Raw genomic sequence first — 17582 nt, 5'->3', positions numbered from 1 at the left:
CTACAGAAGATCTTAAATATAACAGTTTATTTTTTAGTTCATTTTCACATTTAATTTCCAGTCTGTAGGTATATAAAAAACAAAACATTCCTTATATCGTTCCTTTAATGCACAGTAGATCATCTAGTGGAGAGGCAGGATCACTGCCTCAACCTGCTGGGGTTGTTCACCCTGGAGAACAGAAGGCTCTGGGGAAACTGGAGAGTGGCCTTTCAGTATCTAAGGGAAAGATGTGAGAAAGAAGAGCACAGGCTCCTCAGCAGGATCCTCTCTAAACTAGGAGAGGAGATTTAGACTGTGTCTTTATAAAGGAACAAGATTTTTTATAAGAGTGGTGAGACTGACACAGGTTGCCCAGAAATTTGGTGGTGCCCCATCCTTGGTGACAACCAAGGTCAGGCAATACAAGTTTTTCATTTTCATGTTATCTGTTTCTTACCTAGTATCTCTGCATCTAGAATCTTGACTGAAGTGCACACCCAACTTCTGGGAAGGTAGAGGTCAAATGCACAGTTTGCAACATGACTTCAACAACTGCCATTCACAACTTTATGCTAGTATTTACTCACAGACCCTGACACGTCTCAAAGTTTTATCTTATGAACATGCAAAATTAAAAGAAAACTGAGTGCATTAGGTAATACTGCACATTGCAAAAATACTTTTCTAATTTGCTGAAAAGGGACACTTTAACAAAAAGAATTTAGCATCCCCCCTCCCATCCCGTATGCAGACCAAGACTGAAGTTTTAGCTAAATATCAGGTTCTAAAGCCAATAATGGCATATAATTCTAGCACTGATAAACAACAAAGTCATTTTCAACAGTGCTTCAAGGTCTACAGACAGAAAGTACCATATAAAGAGCTCTGTATGTTTCAACAAAGAACAGCAGCAGGCAAACAGCAGCAGTCTAAGTGCACGCAGTTTGCCCACGTGAGGCTACAGCTAAGAAGGAATATTCTAGCCTTCCTTAGGCTGTCATTCCTGCTAGAAAATACAGATCATTTGGCCCATTGAAATGGAAATAGGAATAGACAGCATACAGGAGGTGGACAGAAATACTCTAATGAAGCTTCTTTCTTTTCTTTGCAGTGAGCCAAAACAAAATTATACATCTCGGGCAGCTTTCAGCTCAAAGGTCATCAGCATACAAAATGCTACTTGGCAGAAAGGAGTAAGAAAGAAGCCATGTAATACAAGATTATAAAAAAATACTAATTAAAAAACTTCTATGTTTCTGCAATCCATCAGTAAGCAAAGCAAACCAAAGGCACAATGGTGATGCTTGGTGCTTGTTAGCTCTTTTTTTTCCCTCTTTTTTAAATAGTACTGACTTTGTACTGTATCTGTTAGCAGTATTATGACTATACTGCATGTGTTATTTAACTACAAAACAGAGTGCATTTCCCCAGACAAATATCTTTTGTTTTTTTAAACGTCACTGTACCTTAACACCATTAGCCAGTCACCTACATTTCAAGCTGATATTTCTAAGTTACACAGAATCACAGAACGGCCAAGGTTGGAAGGGACCTCAAGGATCATGAATCTCCAACTCCCTGCCACATGCAGGGCCACCAACCTCCACAATCAATACTAGACCAGGCTGCCCAGGGCCCCATCCAACCTGGCTTTGAACACTTACAGGACAGGGCATCCACAATCTCTCTGGGCAGCTGTTCCAGCACCTCACCACTCTCTCTGTGAAGAATTTCCCCCTGACATCCAACCTAATTCTCCCCTTCCTCAACTCAAAACTATTTCCCCTTGTCCTGAAGTTATCATCCTTTTAAAAGTCGATTCCTCTCCTGTTTGTAGGCTCTCTTGTTCAGTAAAAATAAATGCCAGCAACAAAGCAACTCAGCCAATTAAGATCTGAAATGTTTGACTGCCTGTAAGCCTGTGCACTTTCTTCTGGTTACTTCTGGAAGTGTTTGGGCCACTTGGACTGGACAGTACTTATCACCAGTACTGGTATCAATCCCATGACATACAGAAGCCAGCTTACCCATTCAGTTTACCAGAGAGACAGCCAAATCAGGAACTTTGTGCTTAGGGATTTTTGGAATCAACTGGATATGCACTTTCAGACCTTTCACTGAGAACCAGGGGCTCCGGGATCCAACTCTGCTACCACCAGTTCTCCCATTGCCTTGTATCATTCACGTCCTTCTCAGTTGTCAGCTGCTATCAGGTGACAACAGGACAGTACAACATATTTACAACAGCAATGCCACACTAGCAGCTTCTGCTACTAAAAATAGCAACAAGGACCTCTTCCATCTCACATCTCCCCACCCCATACAAAGAATATAACCACAGCTTCTCTCAAACCCTTCACAGTTAGGAGAGAAGCAGAATGTTACAAAGCTGTTGTATTCTTCTGCAGGGGGGAGGATATGGGAACACCTGACCCCACTAACAGAGGGCCAAACAAATGCTATTTTAGAGGAGCAACACAAAAGCATTGCCTTATGACTACCGTATTTTATTTATGAAATATTTTCCTTCACAGGCAGTGAACAATTTCTATTCCATGATGTAAAAGTAAAAAGTACAGCAAATAATATTTTTTTTCTGGAATCTGCCAAGTTTTTCACTGTATCTGATTACCTCATAATTTGGTGAATGAAATGTGTAGGTTTCAAAGCATCTCACTCTGTCTCTTTGCAGAGACTATCAGCAGAGCAAATAAATTACTAGTGTTCCGTCTCTCATTCCCTCAAATTAGCCTCAGCATAAAATAGGAGCAGAGCCAAGCTTTCTGTAGGTCCTCACACAGCACCTGTTAGCACTCCATAAAGGATATGGAAAAGGGATGGCAGGTTTCTCTCTGCTGTCTGCCCACAACAAAGCTTTCCTAACAGACTATTGATAGCTCTTCTGACAGCAACTTTCAGCCTCCACACCCACATCACTTCTAATCCACAAACAATGAATCAAAGTTGCCTCGTTTGGACCTGTCCCCAAGGACTGCAGTGACTGCATGACTGAACTGATGAGGCGGGTGGGGAGCAGAAGGATGACTGTGCCAAGTAACACATAGTATCACCACAAGAAATAGGAAACACAGCCATTCAAATTTAAGGTAAAATAATAAATTTGCTTATATGCATGTCTAAAAAAAGGTTAGGATTAAAAAAAAAACAAACAGCAATTTCAAAACGAAAACATTCTGGTTGTCAAAGAGGAGAGCAAGTCACAAAATTAAAGTATCCTGCTTGATCATTTGTTTGAATGGTCACCCTGTGCATTTCTATGCTGCAGGCATGGGTGCAAAGACAGAGAAAGAAAAGTTCGTTTTTGGATGGAAGTAACCCTGCAGCTGATGTCAGCGTGCCTCTTTCAACCCTAATTATGTGCAACAGCATTAGACAAAGAAGTTCAAGCAAAAGACTGATTTATGAAGTGTTTGAGCAAATACTGCATCACCAATACCAAAGACTTAAAAGCGGGAAAAACAGCAGCATGAAACTGCAGTTCTAAGGATGACCATATGCAGAAACAGGCATTAGCCCAAACAGAACAAGACTGCCTACAGCTGCACTATATTTAATGGAATCTTACAAATTTGCAAATCTAGCTCTGGCACCTGCGAAAATTGTCTTATTTCTGCTGTGGGCAAAATTACTTAAGTAATATTTTCAATTAAAGTAAATAGAATCTCTTCAGATCAAGACATCCCAGGCATTATTGTAGATGGAATACTTAACGGAAGCTTTACTACACTCCTATTCATAAGACAAAGCTCTCTCATTAATACTTGTAGTATCTGATTGTTGGCCCTTTGTTGGTCTTTTGACTTCCATGAAAGCAAATAAGATGATAGGAATGTAAAATGAAATGAACAAACACCACCACCCTCACTCTCTAAAAAAGCTGCACTCTCCTCCCACCAAAATTTAATTCCTATCACTATAGGAAAAGTCAGACTCCTGCAAATCCACTTCTTGTACCACACTGGTCTTGAAAGAGATTTCATCAGTACAGTATTAACAGAAATCAAAATTCTATAACCACAAAGCAGTTATAACACAGGTATGGTTTAATCAGCACTGTGCACACATGCTGGGTGCAAACCAGGTAGCCCCTCCTATCTTGCACACCATGAGGTAGAGGTTAAGAATGTGGGAATCAAATGTTGTTTCTGCATTAGAATTGGATAATATTTTTATTTCATGAACTCTGTTGTCATAATTCCTTTTGGGAGTCCTTCTACTTAACTTGGGGAAGAACTCTGATAGTTTACATCGCTTATCCTCTAGACAAACCTTCCCAGGAATGCACGCTCTGTATATAGGTGTATATATGTATATTTTGTCACACACATTGCAAGAAGATCCTGCACGAGATCAAACCAGAGAACAAAGCATGGTATGCCGAGGAAGCCCTGAAGAGACATCTGAAGGCCTGCCATCATCCCCCCCCGGTGCTCTTTGTTTAACGAAGACTTCGGAGACAATCACCATATCAATAGCACCGAGACATCTTGGAAACAACAGGATGGCTACACCAGATAACACACGAATCAACAAACGTCAACTGATAAGATTGTGAACCTGGAGTACCCAGCCAATGGGGAAACAGGGCAGGGGGATGGATAAGGGAAAAACAGGGTATAAAGACTGTCATCTTGTGTCCATAGGTGCGCTCCTGCTTGCGGGACGCCCGCCATTGCAATCGCGAATAAAATCTGCTTTATCAGAGATACCGTCCTGACAAAAATTATTTGGATGTTTCCAACAATTTGGGGGCTCGTCCGGGATTATTATCGCCTCTTTGGAGGACTCCCTACTGCCCTGGACAGGATAGGTGCACCCCGCTGATTTCAGCGGTCCTGTCTGGGTAGTGAGGTGACTCCTTGGGACGGCCGATAAGAAACCGAGACTGTTACATACAGGACGGGCTCTGAGAAAGCCAAGGGGCAGGTAGGCACGGGTATTGACCCCTGGGGACCCGGTAACTTCGTGCACGGACCAAGGTAAGGGAGTTTGATTCTTGCCTTGGGGGTCGGTGGAGACTCGAGTGAGTGTGTGTGACTGAGACGCACTTTTAGTGCGAAGCGAGTGCTGAGTCCCGATCTGCGGTTCTGTTGTCCCGCGAGGGGCACGGCCAGAGACGGACGAAGCGGCTGTGTTGGTAAAAGGAAGAGTCTCGGGAGGGAGCTGTTGGTGTGCGGTACCCTGGACACTTGACGAAGTGCCAGCAGTACACCCCTATTAATCCGAGAATCGGAGCGAGGTGCTCCGGAGGGATTGGCCCTAAATCCGAGAATCGGAGTGTGGTAACCTGTGGGCTGGGTAGTTCACAGTAGCATTCCGGAGGGATGGGGAATAGGAGCTCCCAAGGACAGGGGAAAAAGGTTTCCAAAGTCGTGCCTAAAGATAGCCCCTTGGGAAAAATGTTTCAGAATTGGAAAATGATCCCAAGACCAGGGACATGGATAAGAGAAATAAATAAATAAATCAATAAAAATGCTTAAATATTGTATACAAACATGGCCTAGAGAGCCAATACAGGGAAAATCAATATTCTGGCCAGAATATGGATCTGACGAAGATTTGGTGTGTCAGATTCTGAATTCATATTTAAAGAATAAAACCCCCTTTTCAAAGGAGGAATCAGACTACGCTGCTTGCTGGATTCAAGAAGCCAGTCTGTTACTAGTAAGGAAAGGTCCGGACCAGGGAGGGGAGGAACTAGAAAAGAGAACTAATCAATGGGATCCTTTAAAGAATCTACCTCCCCCATATAACCCCAATGTAGCACCAGGGGCAATAGTTGTAGGCTCAGAAGGAGAAAATGGGGAAGCAAATGGGGTTACTCTACAGGAAGGAAGGCATGCTGGGCTCAGGAAAGAATTAGAACAATGTAAAAGAGATACTGAAAATTTCCCCTTCCCTAAAACTAACCATACTAATGCCCTCATGTATCCTTTACGGGAGGTTCCACTGGGACAAGGGGAAATAGGCATGTAAATTCCCCACTCACTAGCGGAGAAGTAAGGAATTTTAAGAAGGAAAATAAATTCTTAACTGAGGATCCTGTAGGAGTAGCAGAGCAATTAGATCAATTTCTGGGGCCAAATTTCTACTCATGGATGGAAATGATGTCTATTATTGGGTATGTTGTTTACTGGAGAGGAAAGATGTATGATTAGGTGGGCAGCTATGCAAGTGTGGAAAATGAATACAGAGGGCAGGTTGGGCCCTGGAAGGAGGCAGAGAGAGGAAGGATCCTGAGGATAAATTGTACTGATTATTGTCATTGTCTTTGTGATTGTTAAATGTTTATGTTGTGAAAGTGTTGTGTTGTGCTGTGCTATGCTGTGCTGTGCTATGCTATGTCATGTACGAGGCTGTTGTGGAACAAAGGGTGTCTAAAGTGATACCGGGAAGACCCCCTGGGTTGTATTTTTGCTCACTGGAGAAACACTGCTGGTGAGCCAGGGGGAATATTGAATAAGAAATCAGGAACATAAATGGAGTAATGGGACCAATTTTATAATTGAGTGCCCTAATCACAAGACCAAGTGCTGGGTGTTTGTGGAAGTTGAAGAACTGTATGGTTTGATTTGTGGATTTTGAAGGCAGTGGGAGAAACTGTCTTGAATGGTGCAATTGGTAATGGTATATGGATATGCAATTGATAATGGTATATGGATGTGCAATTGAGGGTGTACAAATAGTGGAATTATGGAAAAGCAAACAAACAAACAAACAAACAAAAAAAAAACAACGGCAAAAAGGTTAAGGAAAAACAGTGAGTTTGAGATATTAGAGTTTGGGTCGTTGAGAACATCCCCCGCACTACTCCCCCCACCGCGGCTTGTAAGAACACCTCGGAGTGAGAGAGAGAGCTGGGGGCCGGAGCCTCCCGCTGTAACTGCAGGGTGTGTGACTTGTGAATGGGGATGGGACGGGACATTGAAAGTGAGAATAGCTGTCATCTGCAGAGATCTCGGGAAACCGATATCCCAGTGTGAGCACTGTAAGCCTGGGGAGGGGAGGATGTGAAACAGAAATTACTAACATTATATTTCAGTAATGATGAAAGTATGAAAAGTGGAAAGGGTTTGGAAAACACAGGCTGAGGAAGGCAAAGTTGAGCAAGGTGAAACAGGGATGTCCTTACCTAGAAGAAGAGGTAAGGGGGAGCCTGGAAGGGCTCGGGGAGAGTTCCACTCCCGCTGGACCGAAAGCAGCTGGGGAAGCAGGGTAAAGGGTTTATTTTCTGATACGGGTGCCTCTTACTCTGTGCTACATCAAGAATTATTACCCGTAGGTGATTTTTGTAATAGTTGTAGGAACTCTGGCAAGAGAAGTTTACTTTTTGGGGACCAATTAAATACAAGTTAGGAGAACAAGTAGGAATATATAAACTCTTGTACATGCCAGGTTCTCCAAAACCGTTACTCGGGCATGATGTATTAGAACAGTTGAATGTAGAGATTAAATTCAGTAGAGAAAATTGGAGCTAAGTGTCAAGCAAGACCAATTGACGGAAAATTTTAAGTCTGGCTTTAACACAAACTGGGAAAAGCAATGTTGTACCCCCAGAAGTTACATAAATCCTAAATCAGGTATACACAGGATTGCAGGCATTGGGAATGCCTGGCAGAGCCAAAAATGCAGCCCTATAAAAGTTAAATTAAAGACGGGAGCCAGCCCAACCAGGGTAAAGCAGTGCCCTTTAAGGATACAAGACTGTAGGAGGATAAAAGAAATAATAAATAACTTTTTGAATTTTGGATTATTAATTGGATAGAAACCTAAATAGAACACCCTGATCTTGCAAATGAAAAATTGGATGGCAAGAACTATAGTTTGGTACAAGATTTGAGGGCAATTGTTAGAAATGTTGAATATATACAGCCCATGGTGTATATCTTTATTAACCAAGTTAAGGAATAAGTAGGTGGGGTTTACCGTTCTGGATTTGAAGTACACCTCTTTGTTTTTCTGCCTGGTTTTGCCAAAGAAAGTCTAAAATTATTTGCCTTTGAATAGGAAAACTCCAATAAGGGAAGAAGGAAAAAATAATAATAATAATTAAAACAAAATAATAGTAAATAAATAAGAAAAAAACAAACAAACAAAAAAAAAAACTCAGCTAACCCGGACAGTGTTACACAGGGTTGTGAGAACAGCCCAGTGATTTTTGAGAACTGGTCAACTTGTGAGCCTGAGATTTGGGTTCCTCCATCTCACAGTGGAACTTTACTGCAGTATATGGATACTACAGTAACCAAGGAGGACTGTGTACAGTGGACTGTGAGTTTGCTGAATTTCTTGATTTAAATGGCTATCAAGTTTCTCAACAGAAAGCACCACTGATCAAAGAGAAGGAAGCAGTTTGCTGAACAACCAGAACACCAACACAGAGCTACCTCCAAGCCAGCAGTGTGCACTGCATGGAGGCTGTTTGTGCCAGTTGGTCAGACCTACAGGAGGAACCGTTGGACAACGCTGAGGATTCCTGAATTCACTGACGGAAGCAGCTTTGTGAGACAAGGAAACTGTAAGGCAGGATATGCAGTAACTGCTACTGACAAGGTAAATGAAGCAAAATCATTACCTGTGGGGACTTCTGCTCAGAAGGCTGAAAGAACTGCCTTGACAAGAACCTTAAATATATGGACAGATGCTAAATATGCTTTTGGGGTGGTACCCACTCATGGTACCATCTGGAAAGAGCGAGGTTTTCTTACACACATGGAGAACAAATTCACATGATGTAAATCTACCAAAGAGCAGCATGGCTGTTATACATTGTAAAAGACATCAGAAGAGTGACACTGTACAGGAAACTGGGAATATGATGGTGGATCAGGTGGCAAAACAGGCAGCTGAAGGAAAAGAAATTGGTGAACTGGCTTTAATTCCAGACGGTAAACTTAAAATATCTGAACCTTAATCAGAACCTATAAGATATTGTAGGGAGGATAGGAATTTGGTGATTTAAAAGGGAAGAGAGCAAGCTGACAGGTGGGTACATACCCAGATGGACACATTGTTGTGCCCTTTATTACTTTACAGAAATTGGTTCTAAGAGAACATAATAAAACATATGGGGGGTACAGACATCAGAAAGTAACTGTACAATCCTAGTACCAGGAACAGGGTACAAGTGGGGCTTGTTGGGAAAGGGAATCTTTTAGGACAACAATTGCAAATTGATTTTTTTCAGAACTGCCAGGAAAAAGGAGGGTTTTGGTATATGCTAGTTCTAACAAATACCCTTTTCAGGGTGGCCAGAAGCATTCCCTTGCAGGACCAATCAAGCCAAAGAAATAACCACAGTATTGCTGCAGGAGATTATACCAAGGTTTGGGGGTCCTGCAGCAATACCCTTCAACAAGGGAACTCACTTTATTGCAGAGATTGTCCAACAGATCAGTAAGCATTGGGAATAAATTGGCAATTGCACATATCACACAGACCACAGGCGAGTGGTCAAGTGAAAAAGATGAACTATCTAATTAAATCACAGGTTGTAAAACTGGGCCAGGAAGCTGGACTATCCTGGCCAAAGTTGTTGCCTTTGGCTCTCCTTAGGAGCAGAATGAAACCTAGAGCCAAAGTGGGGTTAAGTCTTTCAAAATATTGTACAAAAGGCCTTATGTTGTACAAACAGGACCTCTACCCAGGTAGGGATGAAATACTGAGCATGTGGTAAGTTTACAAGAACAACTTCAGGAAATAGAGAAACTGGTTCTAGGAACTAGAGCCCAAGGCCTTGACGGCTTGATACATAATATTTTAACATGAGATTATATGTATATAGCAGATGTCTTTCACATTCGCCCCTGGAATCAAGGTGGATAAGTCTGTTCCAGGTGCTGCTAACATCCCGCACAGCAGTAAAAATTAAAGAACAAGCATTGTGTATACATCATACTAGAGTTAAGAAGGTCCGTCAAATACAATGGGAACTGAAGTCAGCTGGACCCTTAAAATTGTGAATCCAAAGACAGTAATATGGGCTCTTATAATTGTTAGAAATGTTAATTTGATTAAGTGCAGCATTTGATATAAATGCTTTTATATCTCTTGTGAAAAACATCATTGCAAAGCATACTTATATCAATAATTGTTTGGTATGTGGGCAAGCTAAGGATTTAAACTTTTCACTTTTTGTTGTCCTGATGATTTTAAGGTGAGAAATCAAATTGTTGCAGGGTTTGAGTCACTGTCCTGATGGGTGATGATCAACAAGAATGTAGATTGGATTAACTACATTTGTTATAACCAGTGGAGATTTACAAATTATACAAAAGAGTGCAATAAAGGGAATTGCAGAACAGTTAGATGCCATAAGTAGGATGGCCTGGAAAAATAGGATCTCCTAAGATAAAGAAAGTGGAGAAGAGGGAGATGTCTATGAAAGTGAAACTTAAAAAAAAAAAATAATTTTTTTTGCAGAAATCAACAGTGTATGAAAAAAGAAAAAAGGGGGAATTGTGGGAATCAAATGTTGTTTCTGCATTAGAATTGGATAATATTTTTATTTCATGAACTCTGTTGTCATAATTCCTTTTGGGAGTCCTTCTACTTAACTTGGGGAAGAACTCTGATAGTTTACATCGCTTATCCTCTAGACAAACCTTCCCAGGAATGCATGCTCTGTATATAGGTGTATATATGTATATTTTGTCACACACATTGCAAGAAGATCCTGCACGAGATCAAACCAGAGAACAAAGCATGGTATGCCGAGGAAGCCCTGAAGAGACATCTGAAGGCCTGCCATCATCGCCCCCCCGGTGCTCTTTGTTTAACGAAGACTTCGGAGACAATCACCATATCAATAGCACCGAGACATCTTGGAAACAACAGGATGGCTACACCAGATAACACACGAATCAACAAACGTCAACTGATAAGATTGTGAACCTGGAGTACCCAGCCAATGGGGAAACAGGGCAGGGGGATGGATAAGGGAAAAACAGGGTATAAAGACTGTCATCTTGTGTCCATAGGTGCGCTCCTGCTTGCGGGACGCCCGCCATTGCAATCGCGAATAAAATCTGCTTTATCAGAGATACCGTCCTGACAAAAATTATTTGGATGTTTCCAACAAGAACTATTTATAAAGACAAGTCATATATATGCCACAAGTAGGAGGGACATTACAATTACATCTGAGAGAATATTATCATTATTATCATATTCTCCACCCCTAGCCACATGTGTACTGAGATGTGGTGATAATCTTCCGGGGTTGTAGGATGAAAGTTCTATGTCTTTCACTTGTCCTTTTTCACTTTGGTCTGGGTTAAGCCTAAACCACAAGGATGCAGCAATTATCTGTTACATTCTTTTCAATAATAGCGTATCCTGGCTGGATGCAATCCTTTAAGCCTTATCTTCCCTACCCCTGTCTTGCAAATCTTGCCTCCCCTTATCTTCCTTAAACAATTCAGCAAGGTTTGAGCAATGCTTCCCCTTTAAAAAAATTTTAAAGAAGTATCTTCCCCATCAGCAGTTAAGAGAACTAACTAGTGCTTTGCTTTGACTATGCTAATGCTACTGAAGGCGAGTGTGTTCCTAACACTGCAAAAAGTGTATGTGTGTTTGTAAAAGAAAGCTTTGTGCACGAAAACCATACAAGTAAACACCACCACGTACAAAAAAAGAAAAAAACCTGCTATTTTTCACAAGTCCAGATTAGTTCCCATTGCAATAAGAAACCTGATGTCTAAAATGCAGCTGAGAGCTTCTTGAAATAAGGAAATTATTGTTGTTAAGATTTCAAATGTGCTTTTAGCACTCTCACCATTCAAAAGAGCAACAAACCAAAACAGACGAAAAGGACAGTTAATTCAGCACAAAAAAAAAAATCTTCCTTCTCATTAAGTATCTCACACAGTACTATGTGTAGCAACAAAATGTTTAAGACACAAGATAGAGAAAGAGGTTTTTCACTGACACCTGGGACAATACCAAAGGACAACACAGCTCCCAACACAACAGAGCAAAGTTGCATTTCTGAATGCTCCACCTAACATAGACAGCAGGCCAGACGTAACAAGTTACAAACCACCTATTTAACCACTTTTGGGACATGCCTGTAAATTTAAACTGTGTGAAATGTCTAACTACTACTTTCATTTCATCAAAAGGTCTCCTCAGCAATGGACCATACAGCCACTGGCTTGACCTAAAGGGGCTGGTAGGTCAATCTATTCTGACCTTCTCTCTATTCTGTCACGATACTAAAAGATTACTTGAATAACTCACCAACATTTAACAATGGCAACAGACACCTTTTCAACATAGGGACCTTTTTATTACAGCATTCCTCCAGAGAGCTCTCTAACCAAACTTTTAATTCATGGGGGTTACCAAAACATTTAGAAAATCTGATTGTAAAATAAACCAAAATGCCATTTTTTACTCAAAGGTATAGAACAGAAAAAAGAAGTAAGCAATCAAAAGCAGATTTTTTTCACCTTGCATTTACACATCTCTAATGACATCCAGCATCAATTACTGTGAACTTTAGATAATATGTGTAATGCTATAATCAGATGATAACAGCAGGGTGGCAAAATCTTTGGCTACAGCAAATGAGAATGAGACTAAGTGCAGCAGCCACAGATACAGAAACGAAATAAAAGAGCTGCTTACCTTTGGAAGACCTCAGGTAGGCACGGATCTCCAGCAAAAGATGCCCTTACCTCCTCTGCCAACCCCTAAATGACGACCGGGAGGGGGTGCATCCTGGTTCCACCCCTTTTGGTCACTCAGTACACTGCATGCATCTGAGCTCCCCTGGGTTGGCCCTGCCTTCCCACGAGGTGATCCATAGGTTCAGGCCATGACTTACCACTGCCACTACAATATGATATCTTTTATTCACTAACAGTCACTTCTTTTTAAAATATGGAAGAAACTAAGCAAAAAAAAAAAAAAATCTACTATTTGATTTTAAAAAATGCCTTGTAACAACAAGCTTAATCATATAGACATCAAAAGTTTATATTTTAGTATTTTAATAACTACTGCCTTGTTTTCAAAACCCATTCCATGAAGGTGTTCAGCACTAAATACAGCATAGTAGAAAGATGAAATAAAGCACATTAGTCTCATGGAAGTCAGCAAGCTGGATTAATCACTCAACAACTGATTTAATCAATCTCACATTTAACATTTACAGTTGATGCTTAAATGCCTTCCTAGAGAAAGTCCAGTGAGCAACACTTAATAATGAACAATCCTACACAATCACACAATCACTTCCCTCCCTTTAATTGAACAATAATGGTTTGAAGAAACTAAAGAAACCAGTATGAACACGTTAGAGCAAACATCTTTGAAAACATCATGAGTTATGAGAACAGATTTTCACTACAGAATCCTTCATGTGCTCACATTCAACAGTGCAGCTATAATTCCAGAAAACAGGCCTGTGCATGTGACCGGGTAAGCAGTAAAACATTTTAAAAAGCAGAGAAAACTGTATTTTCATTTTACACATCAGTTAGAGCATTCATTCTTCAGCTTCAAAAAGTAAATTTCAATTGAGCTTTCTACATCTCTAAATGGTTTGACAACATAAGAGTATCAAAAGGCATAAACAACTATAAGGCACTTAAATGATAATTGAAAATGCCTTGAAAAATCCACATAAATCCTTTTTTAAAATGATTTCAGGAATAAGGGCCATTCTCTTCCTAAATAGATTTAGGCAGGTACTTAAATTTAACAGTCAAGACTACACACTCTCACCTTTTCCTAAAGGCAAGATCATTAAAGAGCAGGGAAGTAAACAAGAAGCCAATGACTACAGTGTGCAGTGCAACAAAAATGAAGAATCAAAACAGCTTTTCTCTCATCTGTACAGAATAATTTTACAAGCTGCTCTTCACAGGACTGCAGTACTTCAACAGTTCCTACCTTGAAAAGCTGTGGTATGGCCAACAATCATGTACTTCAGTTCAAAATTGAGTGCCTGGATACTCTGCATCCTCTCTCTTCGAACAGCTGCCTGGTAGCTCTCTTCCATTTTTTTGGTGCAGCATGTTGGTGCTCTATCTTGACAGATCTGTAAATCTGACTCTATTAAAAGAAAGTGAACAAATACCATTAAAATAAATAATGCTTCCTAACATGAAAGCAACAACCAAGTTAAAAAATTTCCTGCAAAACATATCAGACAGAAAATCACCTAAATACAAGGGGACAGCAAAATCACTGAAGATGCACATTTGAAGGGGCAACACATCCACTGCACAACTCATGCTAAAGGCATCAGACCTTTTAACATCTGAGTGAAAACCATGTTTAAATTAGAATCCAATATGCACTGTGCAGCGCTTCAAGGAACCTCCTATTGGTCTCCTCCATTAGTGAAAAGCTCTCAACATCTGTAAACATCTAAGCAGTTAAAAATAAATAAAAGCATTGGCGTTTTCCAAAAGGTATGGTAACTTGGTGGCATTTTTTTTTTCCATTTCTCTCTAGTTCTCCTCATGTTTAACTCCTTTCTGAATCAGATTTCCAAAAAAAAAACAGAAACAGAAAAGCAAGCACCAATAGTTGCCACAAAATAGAATACATTTCTGTGGCAGCCTGTGTTTACCTATGTAGGGCCAAAGATAAGAAACTATGATGCTACATTTATATATAACAAGTGCTATGTAGCGCCAGTGGGAAGTACTTCAACTTCTGAGCTTGAGCAGTACTGAACATCAACAGGTATTTACATAAACTAAAAGAAAAGGCCTGGTTATAAGCTTAACCATACACAGGCAGATCTCTGCCTGTCTAACAGTAACCTTAGTATTTCTGAAAGCAAGTAATGGCTCAACTATATTTAACAAAAGCACTGAAGTCATTCCTACCTTGAAACTACAGAAAATTTGAAAGTCTATTAAAAATTTCTTAACTTTTTGTGGGCTATTTTTGGTTCTACTTTCTCTTCATTTTTTTGTCTTTGTATGTATGTACGTCATTAAGGTTTGTATGCTTGATAAGGAAATCTGCATTACAGTGCTGCAGCAGACTATTTGTCATGCAGTATTACATCCGTGGAGACAGTAAGTTCTGGAAGACAGAAATACTCCTTTGCTTCACGTAACACACATTTTAAGTGGGGAGAACAACAACAAAAAAAAGCAAACAAAAAAAAAATCCGCAAGTATCTATTAAGTAGTAAGAGCAAATCTAAAAACAGATGTGCAAAAAAATCCAAGCAACCAAAAAAACCCAAGACAAAACAAAAAAAAAACCTACAAACAAAATAGCCATAACATATATATATATTAGAAAGGAACCATTTCCAATGCGATCATCAGCAAATCAAGATAAGAATTTCCCAATGAGATGCTGCAACAGCACATGTCTGGAGCTGCCTGCCTTCCACCTCACAGTGAAGATGGTGGCTGGCAGGGTGGGGCCTGCTGGGCTGCGTGGGCCCAGGCCACAGCTGCCTGCACCTCCTTTCTCCTGCCCCTGCACAGCTTTGGGGCAGGAACTGCCCCTTCCCCCAGGCCAGAGGCTGCGGGAGGTTTGGGCTCACCACAGAACAAACTCCTCACAGAGGTGAGAATGGATGCTTGGATACCTGACAGAGCACAACATCAGCATTGGCCATCTCACCACGCATTGCTCCAGCAGGCCCCGGGCCCACCAGCAGCAAGGGGATCTCTGCTGTTGGCCTCTCTCCAATCAACAGAATTGTGACCAGTGGGCACGACTGTCCACAACTATGCCTTCCTCTCAAGGATTTCACTCAGGACACAAACATTAATGAGCCATCATCACCATCTGACCATGCAGATTAAGGCACAGTAAGACGGCACATACAGCTGAATAAGAAATAGGTAACAGGGTACACCAGACCTTCTGAAAATCTTGAGCACATCATCCAAAGAAGATGTGCCCAGGGTCAATGTCAGGCCAACAGCTCACTGAGAATTAAACCACAGGGAGGAGCTTCAACAAATCTGCCTTGCCAAAAAGTATAACTGCTGAAAACATCATGTTTGATCTGAAAATGTTCCTTCTAGCTTTCAACAGCTCTCCTGAAAGCACAACTAGTTTATGTAAAAAAGTCAAAACCAAAAGTGAAACATTTCAATAAACCTACATTTTGATTCCAGTTCATGAAACAAAAAATGGTTGTGACAGACTGCACTCGTTCAAGATACTGTTCTGGAGGCAGACTTGCATCAGTTTAGGAAGTAATTGTAGGAATAGGAATGATGACTCTGCCCACACAAGCCGAGTTGCTGCAAAGATGTGACTACATTGTGCCGGCGCTGGAAGGGCAGCAGGAGGGCTGAACAGTCACGACCAACTGAGCATGTTCTCCTGCTCTTGTGTGCTAGAGAAACTGGTTAGGGTTGAAATAAGCTTCTTGGCTAGGCTAATTTTAATTCCTGCTTGCCCCATGAGCATATGTTTGTTCTGTCACATGGAACCAGAGGTCAGAAAAGGACCACTTCTGAGCTGGCAGCATGGAGTGTATGTGACATTATAGTGCAGACTGCTGAGCCACTAAGACTGTTTTAAAGACTAGGTCCAAGAGCAGAGGGCTTGTATTACTCAGCCTCTGCAATGTCAGGCTGCTATGCAGAACACTTCCCCTTGCAGCAGTCCTCTGAGGTCTTCTTTGAAAGACTTTTACCAAGCTCAGACCTGTATGAGAATGGTTCAAAGCACGGTGCCCCTTATGCATGACCTGCACAAGGAAGCCACACAGATGTCAGTTCTGCACCCATTGATACTCTTTGCATCGAGGCATCACACATCTCTTCCAGAAAACTGTGAGTACAGAGATTTTAGCTGAAACCACACTCCTGCGACTCCCAATCCCTTTACGTCCTCAGAAGAACACTCCAGGAGCCAGAAGATTCATTTATTATGCTGGTCCAGAGCAAAAGCAATATAGAGGGCACTCACAGAGACAGCACTAAGCCCCTGACAGCGCTGAAGCTTTAAAAGACCAGCTAAGAGTAAGTCCCACTCCCCTCACAGAACTATCAGGTTGGGACTGATTGCATGGAACCTGTCAGTTTCTCTTGCTTCAATATTAGCCTGGGGCTATAACTTCTAACACAATTATAGAAACCTAATAAAAGTTTTCGCTACTATAACAACCTGGGTGCTGAGATTCAATTAGAACCGACATTTCTATCTTTAAGTCTTTAATAACGCTGTCACTAAAATGAATTCATCTTATCTCTCATCTTAATGCAAAATATACTCTCCAATAGAAAGAAAACTGGTGAAGAACACTGAGATCCAGTGGTGACCGAGGGGCATGTTTCACAAGCACAGCTGATCATCAACAGAGAGAAAACCTTAATGGGAAACTCCTTCAAGTTTAAGAGCAAAGCTATTCTGTACTCCAAAGAGAAGAGAGAAAGCAACATTCATGAATATGAAATAGGGTAGAAAACTTAATAGCATTATTTCAAATCTTATTCTGCTAATATCTATCTAGGATTTTCATAACTGTTTCCCCCCAGGCTGCTCATTATTTTATGTCACTGTAAAATAAGTCAGTTTGGAAGGAATCTCTGCAAGTCATCTAGTTCAGCCCTTCCCTTAAAGTCATTATGATACAAAGA

The 17582-nt window shown here is 40.9% G+C and overlaps 1 protein-coding gene across 6 annotated transcripts in view; it reads right to left on the bottom strand.

The window, feature by feature from the left end:
* The window catches only part of LOC116236404 (glypican-5-like), a 432491-nt gene that overhangs the window by 390980 nt on the left and 23929 nt on the right, over positions 1 to 17582 (bottom strand). For all 6 annotated transcript variants that reach the window (XM_090146956.1, XM_090146957.1, XM_090146953.1 and 3 more), the window contains exon 2: positions 13903 to 14064. In XM_090146956.1, the coding sequence (XP_090003082.1) occupies positions 13903 to 14064 (162 nt within the window). The remainder of the gene's footprint in view (positions 1 to 13902; positions 14065 to 17582) is intronic.

The sequence above is a fragment of the Phasianus colchicus genome, chromosome 10 (genome assembly GCF_987193195.1).
Source record: "Phasianus colchicus chromosome 10, bPhaCol1.hap1.1, whole genome shotgun sequence".
Classification (NCBI taxonomy): domain Eukaryota; kingdom Metazoa; phylum Chordata; class Aves; order Galliformes; family Phasianidae; genus Phasianus; species Phasianus colchicus.
This window is presented reverse-complemented; position numbering and strand designations above follow the sequence as displayed.